Source organism: Marmota marmota, unplaced genomic scaffold (assembly GCF_001458135.2).
Source record: "Marmota marmota marmota unplaced genomic scaffold, marMar, whole genome shotgun sequence".
NCBI lineage: Eukaryota > Metazoa > Chordata > Mammalia > Rodentia > Sciuridae > Marmota > Marmota marmota.
This window is the reverse complement of record NW_026000119.1, coordinates 6,271,123-6,295,021: the sequence shown is the minus strand read 5'-3', so window position 1 is coordinate 6,295,021 and position 23,899 is coordinate 6,271,123. Positions and strand designations below refer to the sequence as shown.

The 23,899-nt window shown below is 34.3% G+C and overlaps 1 protein-coding gene across 1 annotated transcript; it reads right to left on the bottom strand.

Annotated features, from left to right (window-relative positions):
- Positions 1-4,254: 4,254 nt before the first annotated feature.
- On the bottom strand, positions 4,255-15,766 carry Naa11 (N-alpha-acetyltransferase 11, NatA catalytic subunit). Its single transcript, XM_015499190.2, has 2 exons — positions 14,978-15,766; positions 4,255-7,854 (listed from the first exon to the last, which is right to left on the bottom strand). Exon 1 carries the CDS (start codon positions 15,680-15,682, stop codon positions 14,990-14,992), a length of 693 nt encoding a protein of 230 aa, XP_015354676.1. The 5' UTR covers positions 15,683-15,766; the 3' UTR covers positions 4,255-7,854; positions 14,978-14,989.
- Between the last annotated feature and the right edge of the window lie 8,133 nt (positions 15,767-23,899).

Genomic DNA, 23,899 nt, shown 5'->3' with positions numbered 1-23,899 from the left:
GCCTCAGGCTGTTAACTACCAAACTAGTCATTAATGCTGATCAAGATGATTTCTTAGATTAGTGCTCATTTATTTTTTTAATAGACAAAATATACTATGCTCTGCATAAAGAATAAAATGGTATTTTAGTTTTCTTTCAAAAGCATAAAGAAACACCTATCAAAACTATATTGTGCTATATTTTCAAAACATGTCATATTATTTTATTTGTATTTCCAAAGTGAAAACTGAGTTTTAAGTATTTAGGATTTCACTGATAACCATCATGCTTTCCTATTTTAAGTAAACTCTTTGCTATGAAATTTGGAGAAACACATTCTAAAAGATGTGATGTGTTCTTTATTTGTGCCTCTTACTTTTACCTTTTGTGCAAGGATATGTGAGGGGGAAACACTTGCCTTTTAGGTTTGAAAATAGGAAATGAAAATAGAAGTGCTTTACTATTGAATAAAACTTCACTGAAGTTTTTTTTTTTTTTTTTTAATACCACTTATTGTTTGATTGAAAAGAACTGATGTTCTACTAGTATTAGTATAAAGTGGGATCTAGGAAAATTTTTATTGGCAATATTATTTCTTATCTTCTTTTTTATTCTTTTATTTTTTTATCTGTGCACCTGCTATTGCCTGGTCATATTTCAAGACATTTCAGAAAATAATAGAAAGAAGACTGGGCAGGTAGGAACAGCCTACAATCACTGAGTAATCTTTTTGTCTAAAATGATATTCAAGCATAATCCTGTACTAGAATAACTGGCCTCTTAAAATGGTTACTCAACAACTACAGGGGAAGTAACTGAACCAATATTTTTATATACCCATTTTCTGAATATTGACCTAGAAAATTTACATAATTTTCTTATTTAACCTTCATAGCAACTTTACAATTATTCCTATTTTATGGATGTGAAAATTGAGACTTTAAAATTGTTGCAGATTTGGGAGAAGAACATAGAGGAGGAAACAATGTAGAAAATGCTTTCATCATAGTGTTGTTTACTAAGTAGCTCTTTCCCTTCATTAGCTTATAGACAGGAAATGCCTTCTTCCTTTTGTAAACTGTGCTCCACAATGGCAAGTCGCCCTGAAGTCCCAGTTTAGATCTTTCAAGAAGTTGGATAATAATCTTATTGATCAAGTAGGGTTATCCTAACAACCAGAGGCTTATTTGAACTAAATGTAAATATTCTTTATAAGTACTCCATAAGTAGTCTTTGTACAAGAAATCCAACAGTTACTAATAATTTTTCATGAAATAAAATTATGCTTGTTACCAGTTATAATGTGTATTTGATGAACCAATTGATTCATATAATTGTAGGAAAGGAACAGAATGGGGAAGGAAGCACAAAGTAATATGGGGGTATGAACTGTTTTGAGGGAATTCTCTTCTTGAGCAAACCAGAGAAGAGTAACAGAATACTGGGTATCAAGGATGAATAAAGAATTCATTTATGCCCTGTGCTTAGCCTAGCTGTATCTGACATAAGACAGTATGTATTATGTTCTGGAAAATGTTTAAAACTTACAAAACTTTGAATTCTCAGGGATAAGCCATAAATTACAGAGTGATTCTAAAAGCTTTACATTCTAAGATAAGTAATTACCATGCTTTTTCTTCATTAAAGATGGGAATTTTTGTTTTTAGTAAAATGGACCCAAATATTTTGTAATCAGAATTGTATTGGCATATAAAAATTTAAATGATAAATACAGCCTTCTTTCTTTATTCAGAATGTCCAATTATACTGAAAGTTACTTCCCTTTATTGTGCAAATAAAATCCCAATGAGAAATAAAAATGATCTCTACTTTTTATAAGAATAACACAGGACTTGATATAGACTTCATAAACAATCTTTGGCTTTCTAACAGCTGATAAATTTCCTCCATTATATATACTTTCTTCTAAACTGATTTTATAATTCTGAATTCATATTTCTATTTCTCACTGATAAATTACTATTTCAGATTATCTCCTGGTGCTCCTTTTGACCTGGTAAAGGGTTAGTTTTGATAAGGTTGCCATATTTGTAAGGCAGAGTGTTGTGAAATTATTTGAATATTCCCAAAGCAGGCACTTCAGGGTATAGCTCTAGGTATAACTTAGAGTGAATGAGGTTTTTAAAATTTTTTTTTTAGTTGTAGATGGACAATATCTTTTGTTTATTTTATTTTGATGTGGTGCTGAGAATTAAACCCAGTGCTTCACAAGTGCAAGGCAAGCACTCTACCTCTGAGCCACAACCCCAGCCCCATAGAGTGAATGAGTTTTAACCATGGGTAGTGATACTACTAGTACCCATTAACTCAATGCAATTGAGGCAAGCTGCTAATCCATTAAGTACACAAATATTGTGATGCTTTAGCCTTAGATGCTTGGTGTATTTGAAGGAATCTATATCCCATCACCCCAATTATAAGGAAGAGAAAAAAACTAAATAACATGTGGAATGTTGAAAAATATATCAGAGCTTGTTCAAGAGACACAAAGGAATGAGTGATCTTAAAGGACTTGAATCATATATCTTCAAGTTCCATGTGTACACCTTTCTAAAATGATCTGCTTAAGGGATCATTTTTAGATCTCTTTAAGGGTATTTCTGTGGTGCTGCTTTTTTGCTCACCTTTTTCTTCACATTCTGCCACTTCACAAAGGGAAGGCATACCTCTCACCTCCCAGGAAACTCATTAAGATACACTGTTCTAGGATGTAAAATGGATGGAATGTCAAAGGAACAATTAGAAATAATTGTTTCCTAGAAGCTTCCTACATATTTTCATTCAAAATTCTTTATGACAGCTATTATTTGATAGTCAACTTTTAATTTTCATATTTGTTTTCAGGAATGAAAGTTAGACAGGAATTAACACTGTGTGTAGTTCCACGGAAAACCAGCCAGATGCTTATCCTAGTGGTTTACTAAAATTTTTGAGTATATGAAAACTTTGGTTACACTTGAGTGTTTGAATTTCTTACTCAAAACCATGTAAATGAGAGAATAAGCATAATTTGATTGGCATGAATAACTTATTACATATGAATGCTTAGATTATAGAGAACAAGAGACAAACAACTTATTAAGCCACATTTTCTTCTCAAATGAACAGATTTGTTATATTTACAGGAATTAACTCCTGTCTTCATATTTCATCTCTTAAAATGCTCACATAAATGCGCATATTATTTTGATGAAAAATTTCCTAAAACACTGATTTATTTATTTTTTTTCTGGGCAGCTAGAGAGTAAAAAGAAAATGACCACTATTATTTCATAGCAGTTTAAACTTGGGGATAAAAATCTCTGAAAGTATAAATGTTAGCAATATTACTTACATGTCTTTTAACAAATGACAATGCATTTTCCTTATATTATCTCATTACACAGTACCCCAGAGTGCATGCTATTGTTTATCTCTACTTTGTGAAGGGGAACATTGATGTGCCAGAGGATATCCAGATGGTAATAAGCCAAAATAGGACTAAAACATAAGCACTTGGACCCTGAGGTGTATGGTGTATGATTTCATACTTTATTAAATCATCTCTTATAAAAATTGCTCAACTTGCTAAGTACTGTTTATATATATATATATATATATAAAAATAAATGTGTGTGTCATTGTTTATAATATGCAGGTGAGGTGATGACCCCATTCCAAAGATGGAAAATCTATCCTAATTTTGGCTAGGAAAGCAATGTATGTATGATATATAATGAAGATTTTTCAAAACTTCACAAAATGTAATTTCCATTTAAGAAATGTGGGCATTTAAATAACCCTTTAAGTGCATCTCAAGGAAATGATGTGCCTTTCAAGACTTCAAAAAAGCATTCATATCTGGGAAAAATGTATGAAGAGGACCTTGATATGTTACTTGGTCTGTTTCATTGGCTTTTGGCTAGGGATTGTTAATGAAAGTTCAATCCCAAGACACTCAGATGATGATGACACAAGCAAAAGTGTGTGTGGCTCTACACTTACCAGGTGTCTGGTTTCTAAGAGGACATTACAAAATTTGATTTTTCCCCCCTGTGGAAACAAAATTAGGAAAATTTCCTAGTGTGATTTGTATTGAGTGATATCACTCTTCAGGTTTGTCATATACCACTAAGGATAAGTTGTAGCTCTTGTTTGTCTAAAAAGTAAGGACAGGAGGTGGTGAGGAGTAATGATGAAAAAGAATGCCCTCAAAAGAATACACATGATAACACACATAAAATATATGTACAATCACACATATTTATCAAATATTCACTTATGTAAAATTGTTTTAATTTTTAAATTAGAGATGTTTTATATGTACAGAAAATGAGAAAATAAATCCCATATACCACCTCAACTACTCCCATATTTTATAATAAAAAAATTGTTGTATAAGTTCTGAGTCCTATATTGCTTCTATTAAAATTAATTTAAATCTATAGCTTATTAACAATGGAGAGTGCCTTTAAATTCTTCTTGAAAATTTCAATGCCTTGTATTAATCAGTGGTTTACAGATGACACTGCAAAAGAATCACCTGAACTTATTAAATACAGAGCTCTGATTTTGTAAATCTGAACCAGAATCAAAGAAACTTAATTTTTAACAAAGCATCTGGGTGATTCTGATGCAACAGGTATATAGACTATATTTGAGAAACACTGGGATAGAAATTATTCTCCTTGAATGGGAAATAGCTCTTGGAAGTATTTCCTGTACTATTTCCAATAAAGAGCAGGTCTAGGCTCAGACAGCAAGGGTGGGGCAGGGAGAGGGATGAATAGAGAAAGAGAGAGACTTAGCAGTACCTTTCAAATCCCCTGTCAAATCTTGTTAGAATGAAAAACAATTTTAGTGTCTGGGGTAGTTTATTGACCAATGAACACAACAGAGTTACAAATGAAAAATTTAAAAATCTCATTCTATTTGTTTAGATGCCAAAGATGAAAAATTTATCAAAGCATCCTAATATAAGATGTAATGTTATTGATAGATTTCATACACTGTATATAAATAATTTTTATTGTATACATTTTGATATGTTTGAAATTTTTACTTAAATTATTAGGCCAACAACCTCATGACACAATCTCAAAGATAAACAGGATTTATGTGAGTATATAGTTAATAATGAGATTTTGAATTCTTTAGGGTCTAATCCAAATCAATCTAAAGGTGAGTCACAGGTTATCTGAACTGCAGTACCAGGGTTAGAAATGAGTTTTAAGGCCCTTACTTATAAAAATATGCTTTCTGGACTAGCAATATCAGCATTATGCAGAACTACTTAGAAATGCAGATACTCAGGCCCCACCTCAGACCTACTGAAACAAAATTTGCATTTTAACATAAACCCAAGATGATTTACTTATATGTAAAAATCTGAGAAAACTCTGTTTAAGCTATTTCTTGATCCTTTCCAAAGCTTCACTGCTTTGTTCTAATTTCCAGCACTATTCCCATTTCTCTCACTCATCCACATACTCCATTATTTTTATTTAAGAGAGTCATCTCTTCTTCCCTCTTGTTCTTATCTCCAAAGTGAAATCCATAGATTTGTAACTAGGTAACTCACAGGCTGCATTCACAAGTTTCTTTTAACCAAAGTGTCATCCTGATGACACTAACATCTTTGAACAATTTACTGACAAACCTGAGCCCACTCAATATTGTTTCTTTAAAGATGCATATGAAAGAAAGGGGTGTGGGTCATTCCCTATGGCTGGCACAAGGGTATTCACACTATTTACTACATCCTTGCTTCAAAGCCTTGCTTTGGTCTCTCTAGGATTATGCTTCAGTAAAAGCAGGCAGTCGTTCAGGGGGAAAAAAAAAAAACAACATAATTTATCCTGTGTAAAAAGAACAATGCTATTACAAAAAGCAGTGCCAGAGGCTCCCACAATTTCTGTGTTGCAAAAAGCCACTGCTGCTGCTAAATCACCATTATTACCCTGGAACCACCTGGGAACATGCTAATTTATGCCCAAAGCAATATTAGTATTATTGTTTATTTTACTCTCATTATCTAAATAGGCATAGCCCAAACTAGGTAGGTTGCTTTAATTTCTGTTGTCTCCTAGTAACACAGAACAGCAGCCAATAGTTTTAGTAAATTTCACTGCAAAGTCAGATATCATTTCTTATTTTTCAATTGTTCCAACTCTTATCAATAGTTACTAGAGACAGTCAATGTGCTTGGTGCTGGAGAGAAATCACTCAGGTAAGCTGAGGCTACTCCTTCTGTTTCTCCATCTGCTGAGCTGTTAACATGAAGACATATTGACAAGAGCTCAAGGAAAACATGGAATATTTCATCAGTAAGATTATACTGCCCTAGAGACAGATGTTAGAAAGCTGTAATATTTAAAAATAAAGAGATAAACACATGTTTGTGGGGAAAGAATAAAATAGTTTCAAAGGTAAGGGAGAAAATTAAAAAGATGGAAAGATAGATGTGAGATTTGTATTGGCACACAAAATGGCAAATTCTACTTATGCACACACACACAAAAAAAGACTTTTATATCTGCCTCAGGCAATCATTTAAGAATAACATTAGGCAGAAATTCTCAGAGTGCACTGGGGTAGATTTGTAAGAAGTACTTAGCAGGGCTGATTATGATTACAGAGAACAGACTTATCTCTTGTCATCAGATAGTTAATGTCAGGGCTTAGACTTAAATCCATATACACCAGTTTTCATAAAAATTTAAACATGAAATATGCTATATACTTTGGTAATTCACATTTAGTGAACATAAAAACAATGTTCAGTAATGATAACTCTGGATTTATCTAGTGACTTTCATGGGAGAGGTCAAAGTACTTTGTCTTATTTTTACTAAATTAAAAATACTAAAAAGAGGAATACAACTGAAGGTTATATAAAATATTTACAGATGACATATAGTTGTCATACATTAAGTCAACAGTTAACATACTTAAACAGCAGATTCTCCTTTCTGTTGAAGTTTTAATATTTTTGTAAATAAAAGGCAAAAAGAGTGGCAATAGGGAAGCAGAAGGAACTCTGGCTTTGAATTCAAACAGACTTAGGTTCAGATTCTGGACACTTCTTTTGCTTTTTTGAGTTTCAGTTTCCTCATCTGTAAAACAAAGATGATGACTGCCTACCTCACAGAGTTGTTGATAGAATTAAATATATTATTAATAAATGTCACAGCACTGTATGTGAACACTACAGATCCTCAAGAAATGGCAAGTTTCATCATTACAAAAAACAATCCACAAACTCACACAATCAAGTGGATTAGGGATTCCAACTTCTGCTTGTATGCCAGAAACACTTACTACCTTCTCCTACTGGGAAGGGGGGAAATGCCTCTTTAAGAAGGAAGAGCATAGGACAAAGGGAAAGTTCCAGAGAGGGGACAAGGAAATAGATATTTCTACCAGAAAAGTGGAGGAAAGGGGCATGCGGTCTGACGCAGTGGTCCTGTCTACCCTTTCAAGAACAAAAATCAGATAAATAATGGCAAAAACTGAAATTTAGGAAGTTTCAAGAATTTGCTCTCCTTCCTGTTTAGCATTCCAAGAAACAACCTTGCAGGATAACCACACTCAACATAGGACAACTACAAACAAAAGAAAATGGCAGCATGGAATTGGTCGGCCAAGGAAGGTTCTGTAATGGCAGGCTCAAGCTTCCTTGGGTCTTGCACAGTCACTCTTGCATCCAGGTCTTCCTTTATGATCTCAGTAGGATATATGGAAAGTTGTTGAGAGTTGAAAATCAGAAGTCTTTCAGATCACTGTGAGATGACCTCAGAGCAGATGCTGCACAGCAGACAGGTTAAGCCAGCATTCAGAGGGTAGATATGGCTGAGACGTGTGGACCTGCAACGCTGTTGAGAAGTAAGAGAGTAAATGAGTAAGGGAGGACAAAAGGCTATGGTTGCACTGGAAAGCTATGGAAGAATACTAGTTTAACCAATGACAGGCTTCAGTAGTACATCAGTAAGGCAACAAGTAACCATGTTTGGACTATATTTATCTCCACGGAACTCAGGGAGAACTTAGATAATAATACAAAAAATCCAGACTGATCCTCCCCTCCCTACCAGGAGGACATATGAATATATGTCCTGATACCTAAAGCTATTTCTGCCTTTAGAATAAAGGTGTGTATAGGTGTGTGTGTGTATGTAGAACAGTGAAATATTAAGATTTGTCCTGAAGAACCTTTTGCAAACCTAAAACAGATCCTTCCGCTCCCATCTTTAAATCTTATACCATCCAACTTCACTCAAAAGGAACTTAAATTCTAAAAAAATGAGACTTTCTTGGCTCTTGATAAGTTAGATGCAATGTGTCCAGTTCTTTAAGTATTATTTTCTTTTTGAGACCAGAATAGGAACACAAAACACACACTATGTATCTTTATTCATAATTTAAAGTGCCGTACCTACATTAAGTAACAGAAAGTAGTATTTATATACATTATTTTCTCTTTAAAATTACAATATGGGTACTTTAGAAGATCCACCCATTTATCCAATAAATCAATGGCTGCTCACTAGTAACTACCATGAATGAATAATCTGCCAGGCATTAAGGAAACATTTAAGACATAGACCCTATCCTTAAGGTAAAGAGATTTATGTAATGCATGAAAAGAATATTTAAACTAAAGAAAGGCTAGTGGAATACAACACAGTAGTATGCCACAACTATAAAGGTGAATTATCTTTTCCCATCTGTCATTTGCACACAGAAGTAATAGATAGAGGTTACTATCTAGAGAAACAAAAAGCATTTTTTTGTACAAAGTCATCATTATAGAAAAGTCTGTTTCCAGAATCACAATGATGAATCAAACTGCAGAATGATATAAAATCCAATTGAAGAGGAAGATGTGAAGGAATAGGTTAAAAATACTATCATTATTACCTTTCTCATTTTATTATACACACTGTTAGTATAGGTATGCAAAAGAAATTATAGAAAAACTAAACATTACACGATTGTTTTAATTATCTCAGTAAACACTGCTTGGTATTTTTAAGAAATTAAAAGCTAAACAATTGTAATAAGTGTTCTAGGGTAGTTTAATAGTATAGACAGTTTCATAAAGATTCCCTTCAATATATGAATGTTATAGTCACAAATAACAAATTAGAATAAAAATAATAATAAAAAATATGAACATTATAGCCTTTAATTTCTTAGCTTATTAAGATCAAGTTTTTACCAGGTTTTCTTAATGGTTGGTTAGGGAAGTCTGAGGAATATACACTAATTGTTAATGTGACTTTATGAACACATAACAGAATTCTATGGCTTTACTTTAAAAATATTCTATAATGTTATAAAGATATTAATCTATAAAAATAGCACTGCAGAATGTTTTCAGAAAGGCTTTTGCTCTGGCCCTTTGATCCATTATCCATTTACAGAATTTTTAATATTCTATTTTCCTTACCTCTTCTACCATAAAATATATTATATTTTATACACTAGAGCATAGAGAGTACCCAGAAAAAGGATTAGGAGAATCTCTGCTTTAATCAGTTATCTCTGACAAAGTTGGTATTTCATTCATCCTAAATGTACACCATACACTGATTGAAAGGTGACATTGTTAGAGATTATAAATAATTCAACAAATGAAATCTTTCTGATTAGTATTTCAAAACAATATTTTATCTTTTCCCAACCCCCTCCTTTTCTTCATAGAGTGCAGATGCATTTGAAATCTATGGTTTTTGGCATATCTGGGGTAAGGTTATACTAGGAATTTACCAGACCTGTCAGTCTCTAACTTTCTTCCATATTTCATTATATCATTCCAGTTATAATTAGTTGTCTGGTAAAATTAAGAACAGTCTATTTCAGTGAATGCTCATGTGAACATTTAACAACTTTTTGTTAGAATGACAGCTTAGCGACAGGAAGAATAAACCAGAAAGGGAGCGTCACCGAAGTAACCTAAGTTAACTCAATATTGTCTGCTCAATTGAAAACGCTAAGATTTTGCTTTTTTTTTTTTTTTTTTTTGGTTATTAATCATCAGACACATATTTTTTGTCAGGAGATGTGCAGCAGTTTGATGGCATTCCTGCCTCAACCAGCATGTTTTGAACTGACCTGTCTTCATTGCTATGGCTCCCTAGAAACTTTGCTGCTGATGAGTGTTGATTCAGCTGAATGCTTTGACATTCAGCTTGTCAGTGAAAGCTATTTTAATTGTTAAGATGCATCCCCCTTCCAAGACTGCAAACTGTTGCTATTCATACACAACATTCTATCATTTGATTACTGCAGAGAAGCAGAGAACCTGAATAGTTACTAGTACTAGAGATCATTTTAAGGGTCCAAATCTACAGAATATTTATTATGTGAGGAGTTGTGCTTAGCAATTTATAGAAATCATCTTATTTAATCCTCACAGTTGTGGAGTCTGACTACGTAAGTGTGAACCTCTGTTCTCTACTTACTACCTACATGATGAGCAGCCCTCTCTGTGACATGATTTCCTCCTCTGTAAACTGGAGTAACAGTACCTACTTCACAGCAACATCAGAAGAACTAAATGAGACACTTCAAAGACAGTCCATAGAATAGTAAATATGGCATAGTGAGTTCTATAGTGTTAGCAATAATTTTTATTACTGCTTTTTACATGAAAATACACTATTTTCCTTCATCAGCTGTCCTACTCACCATCACTTCTTTAACTGTCTCTGTTGCTCAGACCCAAAAATGTGGAAATAACAGAAAATGAAACTTAATCTTTTCAGGACATTTTTCTATACATATCTGAACTCTAGCTCCATAAGAGTAGCACCACAATTGTGGCAAGTATGAAACTTTTTTTTTCCTTTTCTTTTTTTTCTTTCCCATTAGGAAGCTAGGCCTATGTTCTGGTGACTTCCTGGTGAATGGGTTAAAAGTGAAGCTTCAGACAGTTTTGAGGATTTAGGAGTAGAGAGGTCAATTCTGTAGGCTTCATTGAGAGGCATCATAACAGCAACAAGGTGGTAGAATTTCATAGTTTGCTATGCCCCGGCTTGTGCAAAAGCAGAAGAAATACATGTTATGTGTGTATGCAAAATAACTTAATATACTATGTCAGTGGAGGGGGAAGCAACAAGGATCCCATGTTACTAGCTCAAATTCCCACATTCCAGAGCACAATGGGAAGCTTCCCATTGTGGCAAACACTTCACTGTGCTCTTACCAGACTCCTTTCTTTCCCTCCTGAGCACAAAGCTAAACTACGTTTCCCAGTCTCCTATGCAATTAGCTGGGGAAATGGGACTCACTTTTAAAACCTATATGAACTTCTATGTGTACTTTCTTCCCTTATCTGCTACCTGAGTGTCTATGACACAGTAGAAGACACGATTCTATAAAATGGCAGACACCAATTCAAGAACTGAAACTTAGCATTTCTTTCAACCATGAATATAAGCACTAGTGAACAGGAGTATTAGTAATACTCTTTCACCAATGAAAATCATGTTCAAATTATATCACTGTTATTAGAGATCTCAATATTTACACTCAAATTTTCTTTGAAATAACTATAATCAATAGACACACTGGTAGATTTTTAAGCTTCATATTCTAATAAGTACATATATTATGATAAAAGGCATTTTAAAAATAGGGATAACTGTATTTCAAAACGTTATTTTCTTTTATAATCCCATATGATTTTTATTGCTTTATAAAACATTTTTCTGAGGTGGGATTCTCAGGCTTCACTAGATTGCCCAAAGGGGCTACAGAAGAAAATTAACAAAAATCCCCTCTAAATGGATCCTCAAATGCCTTTCTGGAGTACAGTTCCTTTTTTCCTCTGCTCTATATAACCCCACCACATTGAAGTGAACAATAAGATTTTAATGTGTTTAGTTACTGATATTTGGAGGTTATTTTTAAAATTTTATTTATTTATTTATTCTAATTTGTTATATATGACAGCATAATGCATTTCAATTCAAATTACATATATAGAGCACAGTTTTTCATGTCTCTGGTTGTACACAAAGTAGAGCCACACCAATCGTTTCTTCATACATGTACTTAGGGTAATGACATCCATCTCATTCCACTGTCTTTCCTATCCCCATACTCCCTCCCTTGGAGGTTACTTTTTACAGCAGTTGTTAGCAGTTATTATACAAAATAATAAACCTTTGTTACAAAACAGCCCAAACATGGTATAGAGTACCCAAGATCTAAAGAAGACTATGGGTGGAAAAGACCCAGAAGTGAAGAGTGAGGACAAGATTAGATGGGATGATTAAAAATATCTCAACAGATTCTACCTGGGAAGAAAGTGAAGATTAATGTGGGAAAAACATTAACTTACAACACAACAATTATAGTAATATAAAAAAGCAGCATAATGTTTTTGAATTTTGAATTTGTACACTGAGTTTATATCTGCCACAAAATAATTAATTTTCTTATTTAACATTTTTTTCCCTTACTAGAATGGCAGCTATTTTTGTTTCTCATAGCAGATGCCAAGTACTTTTTAATTCTTCCAACTTTATATATCTATATATAAATATATATGTATATTTATATACAGATATATAAAGTTGGAAGAATTAAAAAGCACTTAGATACACACACACACACACACACACACACACAGACACACACAGTTTTAAAGCAATCTCTTATTACTGTTCTTATTAGCTAGAGTTTAATATAAAGAGAAACAAAGAGCCATAAAAATTAGATCAATATTGAATAAGTCCTTCTATACAGAAATTTGAAAGTTGATGATTTTTTAATAGTCTGTTGATTTAAATAAAATAGCCTTGATAGAGCTCTCCAGGGTTTTAAAGACAGTTATAAATTTGCCAATACTTCTTTCAAGGTATTAAGTTTTATATAATGTTATCTTCCCTCTTAGACTATTTTGCTGCCTTTATTTTAACCCTAGATCAAACAAATCATACTGTGAAACCTTCAGGTTATTAAAAGGCAGATGCAAAGACTCCTTTGAGGATAGTCTCTTTCTAGCCCCCAAGAAATTAATGTATCCAAACAATTTTAACCTATAGAACTATAAATGAATGAAAATAAAATGTGGTTAGTGTGCTGGATATCCAGGATCTCAGCATAAAAATTCATAAAAATATAGTCTAACTTATTCTTAAATGCTATATACTATAAACATCAGTCTGTCCTGATCACTGCTGTATACCCAGCTCCAAATCTAATGCCTGGCAAGTAAGAATTTTTATGAATGACTAAACTGGTCAAATAGCACTCGTTTAAATTATATGCAGTGTACCCACACTGGACTTTGCCAGAAGTCCATTTACACATGTAAGGGTAAGGTCACTAGGGTAAGAAGTTAAAAGTTCAAAATTGCCAAAAGCTCACCAACCCTTGAAATTGTTAAAGGGATAAAAATTCTTTGATGGAAGAAATATTCTGGTATTATATCATTTCAAATGATATTATTTGCAAAAAAGCAGTCTTTTCAAACTACTTTTCAGTGGCTTTTTAGTATGTTTTATAAAGTACAATAGCTATTTTTCTCTTTGTTTTTTCATGTTAATTTTTTTCACATTAAAAAATATATAATAAGGAACCCCCTGAGTACCCATTTCTCACCTTAACAATTACCATATATTGCAATCCTTATTTTTTATCTTTAGTGCTGGGTATTGAACCAGGGTGTTGTGCCATTGAGCCATGCCCCCAGGCAGCCATTCTATTTCATTTCACCTCCTCCTCCTCATTTTTTTTTCTTTTTTTACAGTAGAATTTTAGAACAAATTGTAGACAACATTATTTCAACTGTAATTATTTTAGTATGTATCTCTTAAAAAATACTTTTTTTTGGTACTGCAGATGGAACCCAGAGGCACTTTACTACTGAGCTACATTCCCAGCCCTTTTTATTTTTAGACAGGGTCTCACTAAGTTTCTGGGGCTGGCCTCTGACTTGCCATCCTCCTGCCTCAGCCTCCTGAGTCACTAGGATTACAGGGTGCATCACTGTGCCAGACCTAAAAGATAAAGACTTTTTATAATCTAACAATATAATAACATTTAGCAAACTTAACAAAATTATTTTAAAAAATCTTTAAATTCTTAATAGAATACAGTTCATGTTCAAATTTTGCCTGGTTATCTTAAAAGTTTTGGACTTGGCATATTTGAATTAGGATCCAATATTCCTACCATTTGAGTTTGGTTGATATTTTTAAAGTTTGCTTTAATAGAAACTCCTTTCCTCCTTTAAAAAAATGCTATTTACTTGTTGAAAAAAAAAAAAACGGTCATTTGTTCTATAGAAATTTTCTCATTCTAGATTACGTTAACAGCATTCTCCTATATAGTTCCAACTATTTTCTGTAACAGTGGTAGTTGCATTTTACATACACATACAATTTTCTTTTGGCAAGAATATTTCATAATTGATGCTATGTAATTCCTGTTGAATTGGGAGGTACATAATATTTATGTCTACTTTTAGTGATGTTAAGATTGATGACTGACTTCAAGTGTTTGTTGTGAGTCCGATCCATCGTGACAAAATACTCCAAGTTTCACCTAATGTATTAGCTATTGATAATCATTGGCTAGATCCATTATTTCATCAAGCAAAATGATGATTTTATAATTTTATATGATTTTATAATTCATCCCCACTTATTTACTGGAATTCTAAAAAAAAGAAATTTCTTTCACGAACTACATGGTTACCCTGAATTAGAACTCATACGAAAAAAGGAGGATAAATGTATGTTTCTTTTACTTAATTTGATCTACACGCTGTATGTTAGTGTCACATTTACTTCCAAGAGTGAGCAACCTACACTACACTACTCCTTCCAACCTACACTACAACTCTTCCCTAAAGTAACAGGTAGTTTTTAAGGTGAAACCTAGTATGACTGGAATGGTCTAAGATAGGATGTGATTGGGCAGGCCAAGGTATGATGCAAGGATTATAGGATAGGAAGCGATGGATCAGGGAAGAGAGAATACCTCAAGCAGGCTCTAGGAGGCGGAATCCAAGTCTTCTGAGCTGTCCTGGACATCAGTGCTCCCCGTGGATTCGCTAGGTTCCTTGCTGTCACTCCCACTATCAGGGACAGCCGGGTTCTCCTGCTGACAGGTCTTTTTAGAACCAGGAAGTGTGCTGCTCTGGCTCTCCTGGTTCTCCCTGGAGCCCAGCACCACATACCCGCCCTTCTCCTTCAGCTCCGGCTGCCTTCTTAGCTCATCTGCCATTTGTGAGAGATCCCGCTTCATAGCATAAGCATCTTCCCCGTCTGCATAGTATTTGGGTTCCACCTCACTGACCTGAAAGTTGAGAGTGTTAGAATAGAGGTGCAAGGCCGCCCGGTTACTCTTCCTGACGTGCAGGGACACATACTTGGCACTAAAGTTCTCTATCATGGCCCGAGAGGCCTGGTCCATCAGCTTCTGAGCCAGGCCGAGGCGCCGGTGTGAGCGCTTCACAGCCAGTGAGGTGATATGCCCATGGGGGACATCATCAGGGTCCTCTTCCATCTTGGCCAGGACATAGCCCACAATCTTCCCGTCCTCGTCCTCAGCGATGTAGGAGAGCTGAGGCCAGGAAAGGCCATGGTAGAAATAGTATTTCATCTGGTAGTTCTCGGGAAGGCAGAGGAGGTTGCAGTGTTGCATGTTCATCAGGTCGTCTGGCCGAGCATTGCGGATGTTCATAATGGCAGCGGGCAGGGAGCCGGTTGGACTGAGGTGAACAGAAAAAGGCTATCGCCAGCACAAGGGGCCCGGTTCGCCTCGGCTAATTGAGTCCCGGCAGCCAAAACCTAGCGCCTAGGGCGTGGAGGCGGGAAGGCGGGAAGGCCAGAGGCGGAAAGGGCGGTGCCAAGTGACTCCGGAAGTGCCCGCCCCAGCCAATGAAGTTCCACCTCTTTGTTCCCTCGCTCCTGGCGAGGGAGTGCGTGGAGCGGGTGTTCTTGAGAATCCTTAGGGTTTAAATGAAGTGACCTATTGATGTTATTATCTTTGATTCAGTTTTAACTTTTGAGTGCATCTAGATATGTTTTCGCCATCTGAACAAACCCATATAACCAGAATTCAGATCATTGCCTGCACCCCTTCAGGAGTCCCATATATGCTCCCTTCCAATATCTGCCACACCCCACATCCCCAAACTAGCACTAGACTTCTAAGAGACTTTGTATAAATGCATTTTTTTTTTCTGTGCAGGGTCTCTTTTTAATTTTGTTTATTTCCCCACTCGTGAGTTTCAGCTACTTTTGTTGTGTACACTTGAGGGTTCTTTATATTCGTTCCTGTTGTATATTCCATTGCCGGAATATCACAATTCATTCATCCATTTTACTGTTGATGGTTATTTGTGTTATTGAATATTGACACATATTTACATACAATTAGGATCAGCAGATGTAGTGATGTGCAAGTTTTATAAATATTGCCAAGCAATTTTCCAAACTGGTTGGTACACATTCTTATCAACATTAGGTATTTCCCATCTTTTTCATTTTATCAATTTTTGTGTGTGGTTTCATTTTGCGTTTCCCTGGTGACTGGCGAGGTTGAGCACCTTTTGAGACTTATTAATTTTTTTATATTCTCTTTTGGAATGTTACTGCTCAAGTCTTTTGCTAATTTTTTTCTATTGTGTGTCTTTTTCACATTAATACTTAGGAGGTTTTTTTTCAAAAATACATTCTCGATATGAATCTTTTACCAGATATATTTCTAACAAATATCATACTTTTTCTTCTTTTGCTTTCTCTTTCATTTTTCCAATGCCGTGTTGAAAACAGCATCAAAGTTCTTAAATCCAGTAATTTTACCACGTATTCCAAAATGACTTTTTTCCCCCTGATAGTGCCACAAACAGGCCATGTCTAAATAAATATCAGAAAATAATTTTTTTTAAAAAAATCATTTTAAGTTAATACTTTACTCTGACAGTGGGTAATAGTTATAAGACCGAAAAGTGCCTTTGCATTTAATATGAGCCAATGGCAAACAGAGATTAATAAAAATGTATATTTTATTAGGCTAACATTAGAATGCAATCATATGTTTAGGACTTCTGTGATTGTATGTGGACTAGCTATAGGTAGAGAGGCGCTCTAGACCAAAGCGGACTAATCCTCACTTAGAATAGCAACTGCAGGCAAAGGGACAAGTCAAAGGAAAACTGACTTAGTTTAGGCACTGGGTTATCTTTGTCTTTATGAATTTGTGTTCACACCTAATACAATTCCTTTTTTCTCATAGCAAAAGGTAATGTGAGCCAGATGATTATCAAAGAAAATTTCATTCTGATCAAGTCCTCAACAAGTTTTCTTTAAAGAAGGAAAAAGCCTCTTTGGCTTCTTATGACAAATGTCCTGACTCTAGGATGCTAATTTATATCAGATATAATGGAAGCTTTGGATTAGAAGCACATCCCAAATGTTGTGCAGCAATAGCTGGCTACACCCAAGAAGGTGGACACTTGTTAAATATGAGTGGGACTTTTAGGCAGTTTTTATCCTAGAAGAGAAACTCAATCCTGGCAATAATGGTATGTCATGTTCTAAAGTGAGAACTGAGAACAGTATTCGCATATGTTTTTTAGAGTCTTTGTAATAAGAAGGTCTATTTAAGAATTTAGATTTCCTGGAAGGGAATAGCGAATGAAATTAAATATAAACATCTAAAGACAGTTTCTAGTAGACAAAAATTATCTACAACCCTTTTCCAAGTTTGGGAGAACAAAAAAAAAAAAAAGCCTCAATAAATTTGGATCAATGTGAACTGAAGTTCTGTATGGTTTTTGGGTTGTATTATAAAATAAAATAAAATGAATTAAAGAACCTTTTCTGGATCATATTTAGTAGTATGTGAGATTCAGGTTAACAAAAGTAAGGATCTGATGACAGGAAGTGGTGGTAATACTGTACTATGCACTACTTGAAAATATTCAAAATTCTGTCTCTGCTAGGTCTGCTTTGCCTAATGAATGCAAATGTGAAGGATTTTGTTAGGCCTTTTCTTGAAGTTTTCCAATGATTCAACATTTTGATTAATTCTGAAATATAATCAGACTTAATTTCTAGATGTGATAGGCAAGCAGCCATTGTAATGATTATTGTTGCATGTGGGAGAATTGCCTGGACAAGGTTCAAGTAGCCATAGTATTTGCTTTGGCTCTTTCTCATCTTTTCAGATTTGAGACACATGTCACCCTTTATATGAAGCTGTCTCTTACTATGTTTTCCTGAGAAAATTGAATTGCTTCCTTATTCGTGTATCAGTTTCACTCATATCTGTATGTGTATTTCATGCTTTCTTAAATATTTTCTCCTCTGTTTCTTGAGAACATGACCTTGCCTTATGAAAACTGTTGTTTTTAGGGACTAGCAAATTGCATGCTGTATAGTGTGTCTTGAATGGGTGCTTATAGAATAAATATGTAATTGGAGGTACAAGTATATTAAGACAAGCTAAACAAGTCCTTTCTTTATGAAATATAAATAAATTGTATGATTACAGTGCATATTTTTGTGTGGTGGTATCTATTATCATTGCTTAAAGTGCATAATGAAAAAATATGATGGTATTTATGATGTTACACTTTTTATACTTAGCATTATATTCACTAACCAACTACATTATCTACCAAATGCTACACTGTCTAGGCTACTCAGAGATTTGCAGATCATTTTCATTATCTAAAAGAAATGTAAATTGAACATAATTTAGTAATCAGTTTAGAGCTCTAAATTTATTTTTTGGCTTGGGAAGTAAGTTGGTCATGGTCTATTGTACTAATGTTCATTTGTGACGATTTACCTGCAAACTCTATTTCTCACATTTCCTTGTCATGTGGCTTCCAGAGATATTTGACCTAGGGGAGGTAGGGATGGGACTGGGGATAATAGTAGAGAGGAAGGTTAGGAGAAAGCCAAATAATTCTCCCTCATTGGCTCATTCTCATCAGTGTCTTACAGTAGTGGATGATTTTCTCTGAGGATTTAGCTCCCTACTAGACAGACAATATTGAGTTCTGATTCCCACAAGCAGCTCCTAGTATATGGAAGTAAAACTTCTCTCCTATGTACATTGAGCCCTAGAATTGTTAGTGGCTTCCTACAATTGCTAAACTTTTGGTTGCTTCCCCATACCCTATTGGCTTCTTGGCTCTTGCAGAACTCATTACCTACATATTAAATTTCCTCAATTTTAATTACATAGAGTGGTTTCATGGCTGGCCTCACTGATGTAAGAATTATAATAATTGATAATGTTTTCAATGTAAGTTTAAATTTTATAATTATTTTCCAAGTCCAGGATATGTAACTTAAATACTCTTGCCAATGATGAATGATGGAATAAGGCACAATATTCAGAAACAGTTTGGATTCACTGTCCTTGGGTATGATGAGGGAAGACATCCTTCAATTTATAGAATTCCTGATTGTAGAGATACCAGAAATCTGTTTCATCAGCTCTACATTATTTCCACATAAGTCCCAATTGTCTTTAAATGTCATTAGGAAGTCCTCTACTATAAGGACTATGGGTATAGAAGTCACTGATAGTATTGTGTCAGGAGCAATTGGTTTGAAAGCCCATATACATTATTGTATGGAAACATGTGTGGGAGGAAAGAGTGATAATTGAGAGGAAGTGATGTATAAGGTCAAACTAATATAGTTAAACAAGTGATATGACATTAAGAAAACATGTTGGGCATTGTGAGAAGAAATTTGACTTCCTGGTTTAATCACTTATTTAATATAATCTTAGACCACTTAACTTTCCTTAATTCTCTTTTCTCTAATAGAGGAGAGAAATCTAAATGTGATAATAGGGAGGTAGAATATTCTTTTTCTTTTTTTCTTTTTTTCTATTTTTGTTTTTATAATAGGGATTCAAATCAGGGGCACTTCACCACTAAACTACATCCCCCAGACATTTTTGTTTGTTTGTTTGTTTTAAATTTTAAGACAGGGTCTACCTAAGGTGCTTATGACCTCACTAATTTGCTGAGGTTGTTCTCCAACTCACCATCCTTGTGAATCAGCCTCCTGAGTCACTGGGATTACAGACATGGACCACTGTACCTTGCCTGGAAGAATTTCTTGATGAGAACAAAATGACCTGCAAAGAAAAAGCAATATAGAATGTGCAGATTATCAGAAATTGTGAATAGATTTCAAAATAATTATATGAGAAAAATTAATTCTAGGATAACAAAAAGGCAAGGAGACATAATTTCTAGTTTTTTCTTGTGGAAGTTGCAACATTCCTGGTCTAACTGGGTTTTTGCCAGTTAAATTACTTCTCAGTATTTATCCAAAAGAATTAAGGTCAGTGCTGGGGATATAGCTCAGTTGGTAGAGTGCTTGCCTCTCATGCACAAGGCACAATCCCCAGCACCATAAAAAATAAATAAAATAAAATCAGCATAGTGTAGTAGTGATACATACATACCCACATTTACAACAGATCAATTCACAATAGCCAAATTATAGAAACAGTTTAGTTGTCCATCAACAGATGAATAGACAAAGAAATTACAGTGTATATACATTATGGAGTTCTATTCAGTCATAAAGAACCAAATTATGTCTTTTTACAAGGAAATGGATAGAACTGGAAAACACCATGTTAAGTGGAATAAGCCAGACTCAGAATGTCAACGGTTGTAATTTTTCTGTCTGCATGTATGTTGTATGTGGAAGCAGACAGAAAAAGGGGAGAAAAGAGGGATCTCATGAAAATACAAAGGAGACCAGTTGAGCAGGGAGGGAAAAAGGAAGGAAAGGGGAAGTGCTAGGGAATGAAATTGACCAAATTACATTATATGCATGTATCACAATGAATCCCACTATTGTGTATAATTATAATGCACCAACAATTTTTTTTTCAAAATCTTTACTGAAGTATTTTATTCCATGGTTTCCTTGGGATATGGGACACCAAATGTCCTCTCTATATTGTAAAATAGGAGTAGAGAGTCAAAAAAATAAAACCAATTGAGAAATTCATCATAGAATTTTAGAGTCTCTAAGATGCCAAACTCATACATAAATTGCTTTTGGTTTCCTGGTGTACTACTGATTGCCAATAGTTGTCAATGTTGTTGCTTTATAACTTCCATTCTGCATGGTCTTATCACTTTGATAGTAAACTTAATTAGTGTGCGTGTGTGTGTGTGTGTGTGTTGCTTAAAAAGTGAATTATTTCTCAAACTCATAGAGTCAATAAACCTTTTCAATGATTATAGAAAGGGAAAAATCAGTTTCAGTTTTTAATGTTTCTTTCAAAAACAAATTTTATTCAAGAACCATATCAAATATAGTTTTATTATTGGCTTGAGACACATTATATCTTGGATATTTTCTCAGCTCTACATTTGTATTAGTTTATCATAGGTAAATTTTGCTTTTGTTTGGGTGGGCTGGTAGGAATCAAAATGGAGGTAATAATGTAGTGCTTTAATATTGAGTTGAATTCAATAAATGAAAATAATTTTCTCTGATCCTACAGCAAATAATTGTAAAAGTTTTTACATAGAGGAGGGAAAATTGATTGTCTTTTCTTCAGTGTTCATAATAATTTTTATAAATTTATTTTAGTTTTATTAATCTGTATTTACTGTATATATTAATGGTATACAATATGACAGGTCTTCATAAAAAGTAATTTCCTATTTTTTCAAGCCACAGCAATAGCAATTATATAATTCCATACCCATTTCTCCAGTTCTAGGCTAGAACTAATTTGCAAATAGAAAGTGCTAAAGGTGTCTAGTAATTTGGGGATACACAGTTTTCCTTTCTAGCTAATTACGGAAGTTAAACTTTGAGAAAACGGATTTAGCACTGCTTTGTTATAAGAGATAAGAATGCAAGAAACTTGAGTGTATCTAGCCAAAGTCTTATTGCAAAAGTGTTTGTGATCATAGGTCAAGGTTATTTGTATTTTCCATATTCAGAATAGGCCTTTGAGAAGCAGAACTAGAATTAGAGGATTAGTGTAAAAACATAGAAAGTCTAGCTTGTCAGTATTTCATCAAGAAGATTCAGGAATACAGGTTTGATGGAGTTTCTTAGGGTTCACTGTAAGGTAATTTCCCTGACACAAAGGAACCTCAACACACCACTCAATATGTATAAGCAAAACAGCTCAATGTTAGGCTGAATGTTTCAAGTGGATAAATAATTCACCTACCATCCTGTCGCCAGTTCAACTCTAGTTTATGATTTACTTTCTAATTAATTCAATAAATATAAAGCATGTTTTAAATTGTTCCCTGTTGCAGTTTTCTGCCTGTGTCTTTCTCTTTTGCTGTCATTAGCTTCTTGGGTTTTCTCTCGGCTTCACTTCTCCAACGCAATACAGATTGTACATGCAAAGCATACAACGCAGAAGAAGAAAGATGACACCTGGGTCACTAGTCTCCTGGCTCACTTTGCTAATCTGCCTCAACTGCCATTACTAATTAGGGTGAAAAGATGACTACCACCATGGCTGTTACTGCTGTTGCTCTATTTAAATGCACTTGGAGAGCCTCACATATTTTTTTCCACTTGATGAACTTATTACTCAATGTATAATGTAGGAAGACAAGAAATTAACTTTTAAGAATCTGAGGACTTTTTCTTTACAGGTGAAATACGTCTTCCATGTAAGGGAAAATATGTAACACACAGGCTAAGTTTATAAAACAATAAACATAACACGAAGCTAAGAATTAGGCTAACACTAATGCCTTTGAAGCTGCTTTTATGACCCTTTTAAATATCTGCCTTCTCCAGAAGTAATTCCTATCCTGACTTGTATATTAAACATTCCTCATTTTACATATGTCCCTAAATGATAAATTATTCAATTTCCCTTATTTTAATAATTATAGAAATAGAATCACAATAGGTATACTTTTGTCATTTGCAATTTTTTTTCCCTTAACAGGTTTTTAAGATATATCCATGTTGGTATGTATAGCTATGGTTTATTTAATTTTAGCATGGTTTAAGTTTAACACCATTGTATGAGCTATATAAAATAGTTCATTTGGCCCCCATAGACTTTTTTATATTATAAACCATATAATTTTCTGTTGTTTATAACAAACTTGGAAGCTTAAAAGAGCACACTTTGTGGTTCAGGAGTCTTGGCACTGCATGGCTCAACTGAGTTTCTTTGCTGAGGGTCTTACACAGTGAAAATTGAGGTGCTAGTCAGGACTGCAATCTTCTATGAGGTTCAGGCTCCTCTTATAAACTTATAAGAGGAGCCTCTTATAACCAGTTTGGTAAGTTATAAAAACAGGAATAGAACCACCATAGATCTGATATTCCACTCCTTGTCATATATCCAAAAGATCTAAAATCAGCATACTATAGGAATGCAGCCATATCAGTGTTCATAGTAGCACAATTCACAACATCCTAGCTATGGAACCAACCAAGGTGTCCTTAATTAGATGAATGGATAAAGAAAACATGGTATAAATACACAATAGAATATTGCTCAGCCAAAAAGAAGAATGAAATTATGGGATTTGCTAGTAAATGGATGGAACTGGAGACTACCATGCCAAGTGAAATAAGCCAGATTCAGAAAGCCAAAGGTCAAATGTTTTCTTTGATTTACAGAATCTAGTCCAAAATAAGGAGTGGGGGGAAGAGAGAAAGAGAATGAGAGAAAGGGCAAAGAGGGGAGTGATTTCATCAAAATAGAAGAAAGATCTAGATGAAGGACTAGAGGACTAGAATAAGGGGACTGACGGGGAGGGAGAAAGGACATGATAAGGGAAGAACAGTGGAATTAATTTTATTTACCTTTCTTATGTCCATTTATGAATATACCACAGTGAATCTCACCATCATGTATATCCACAAGATATTAACAATATATATATATATATATATATATATATAT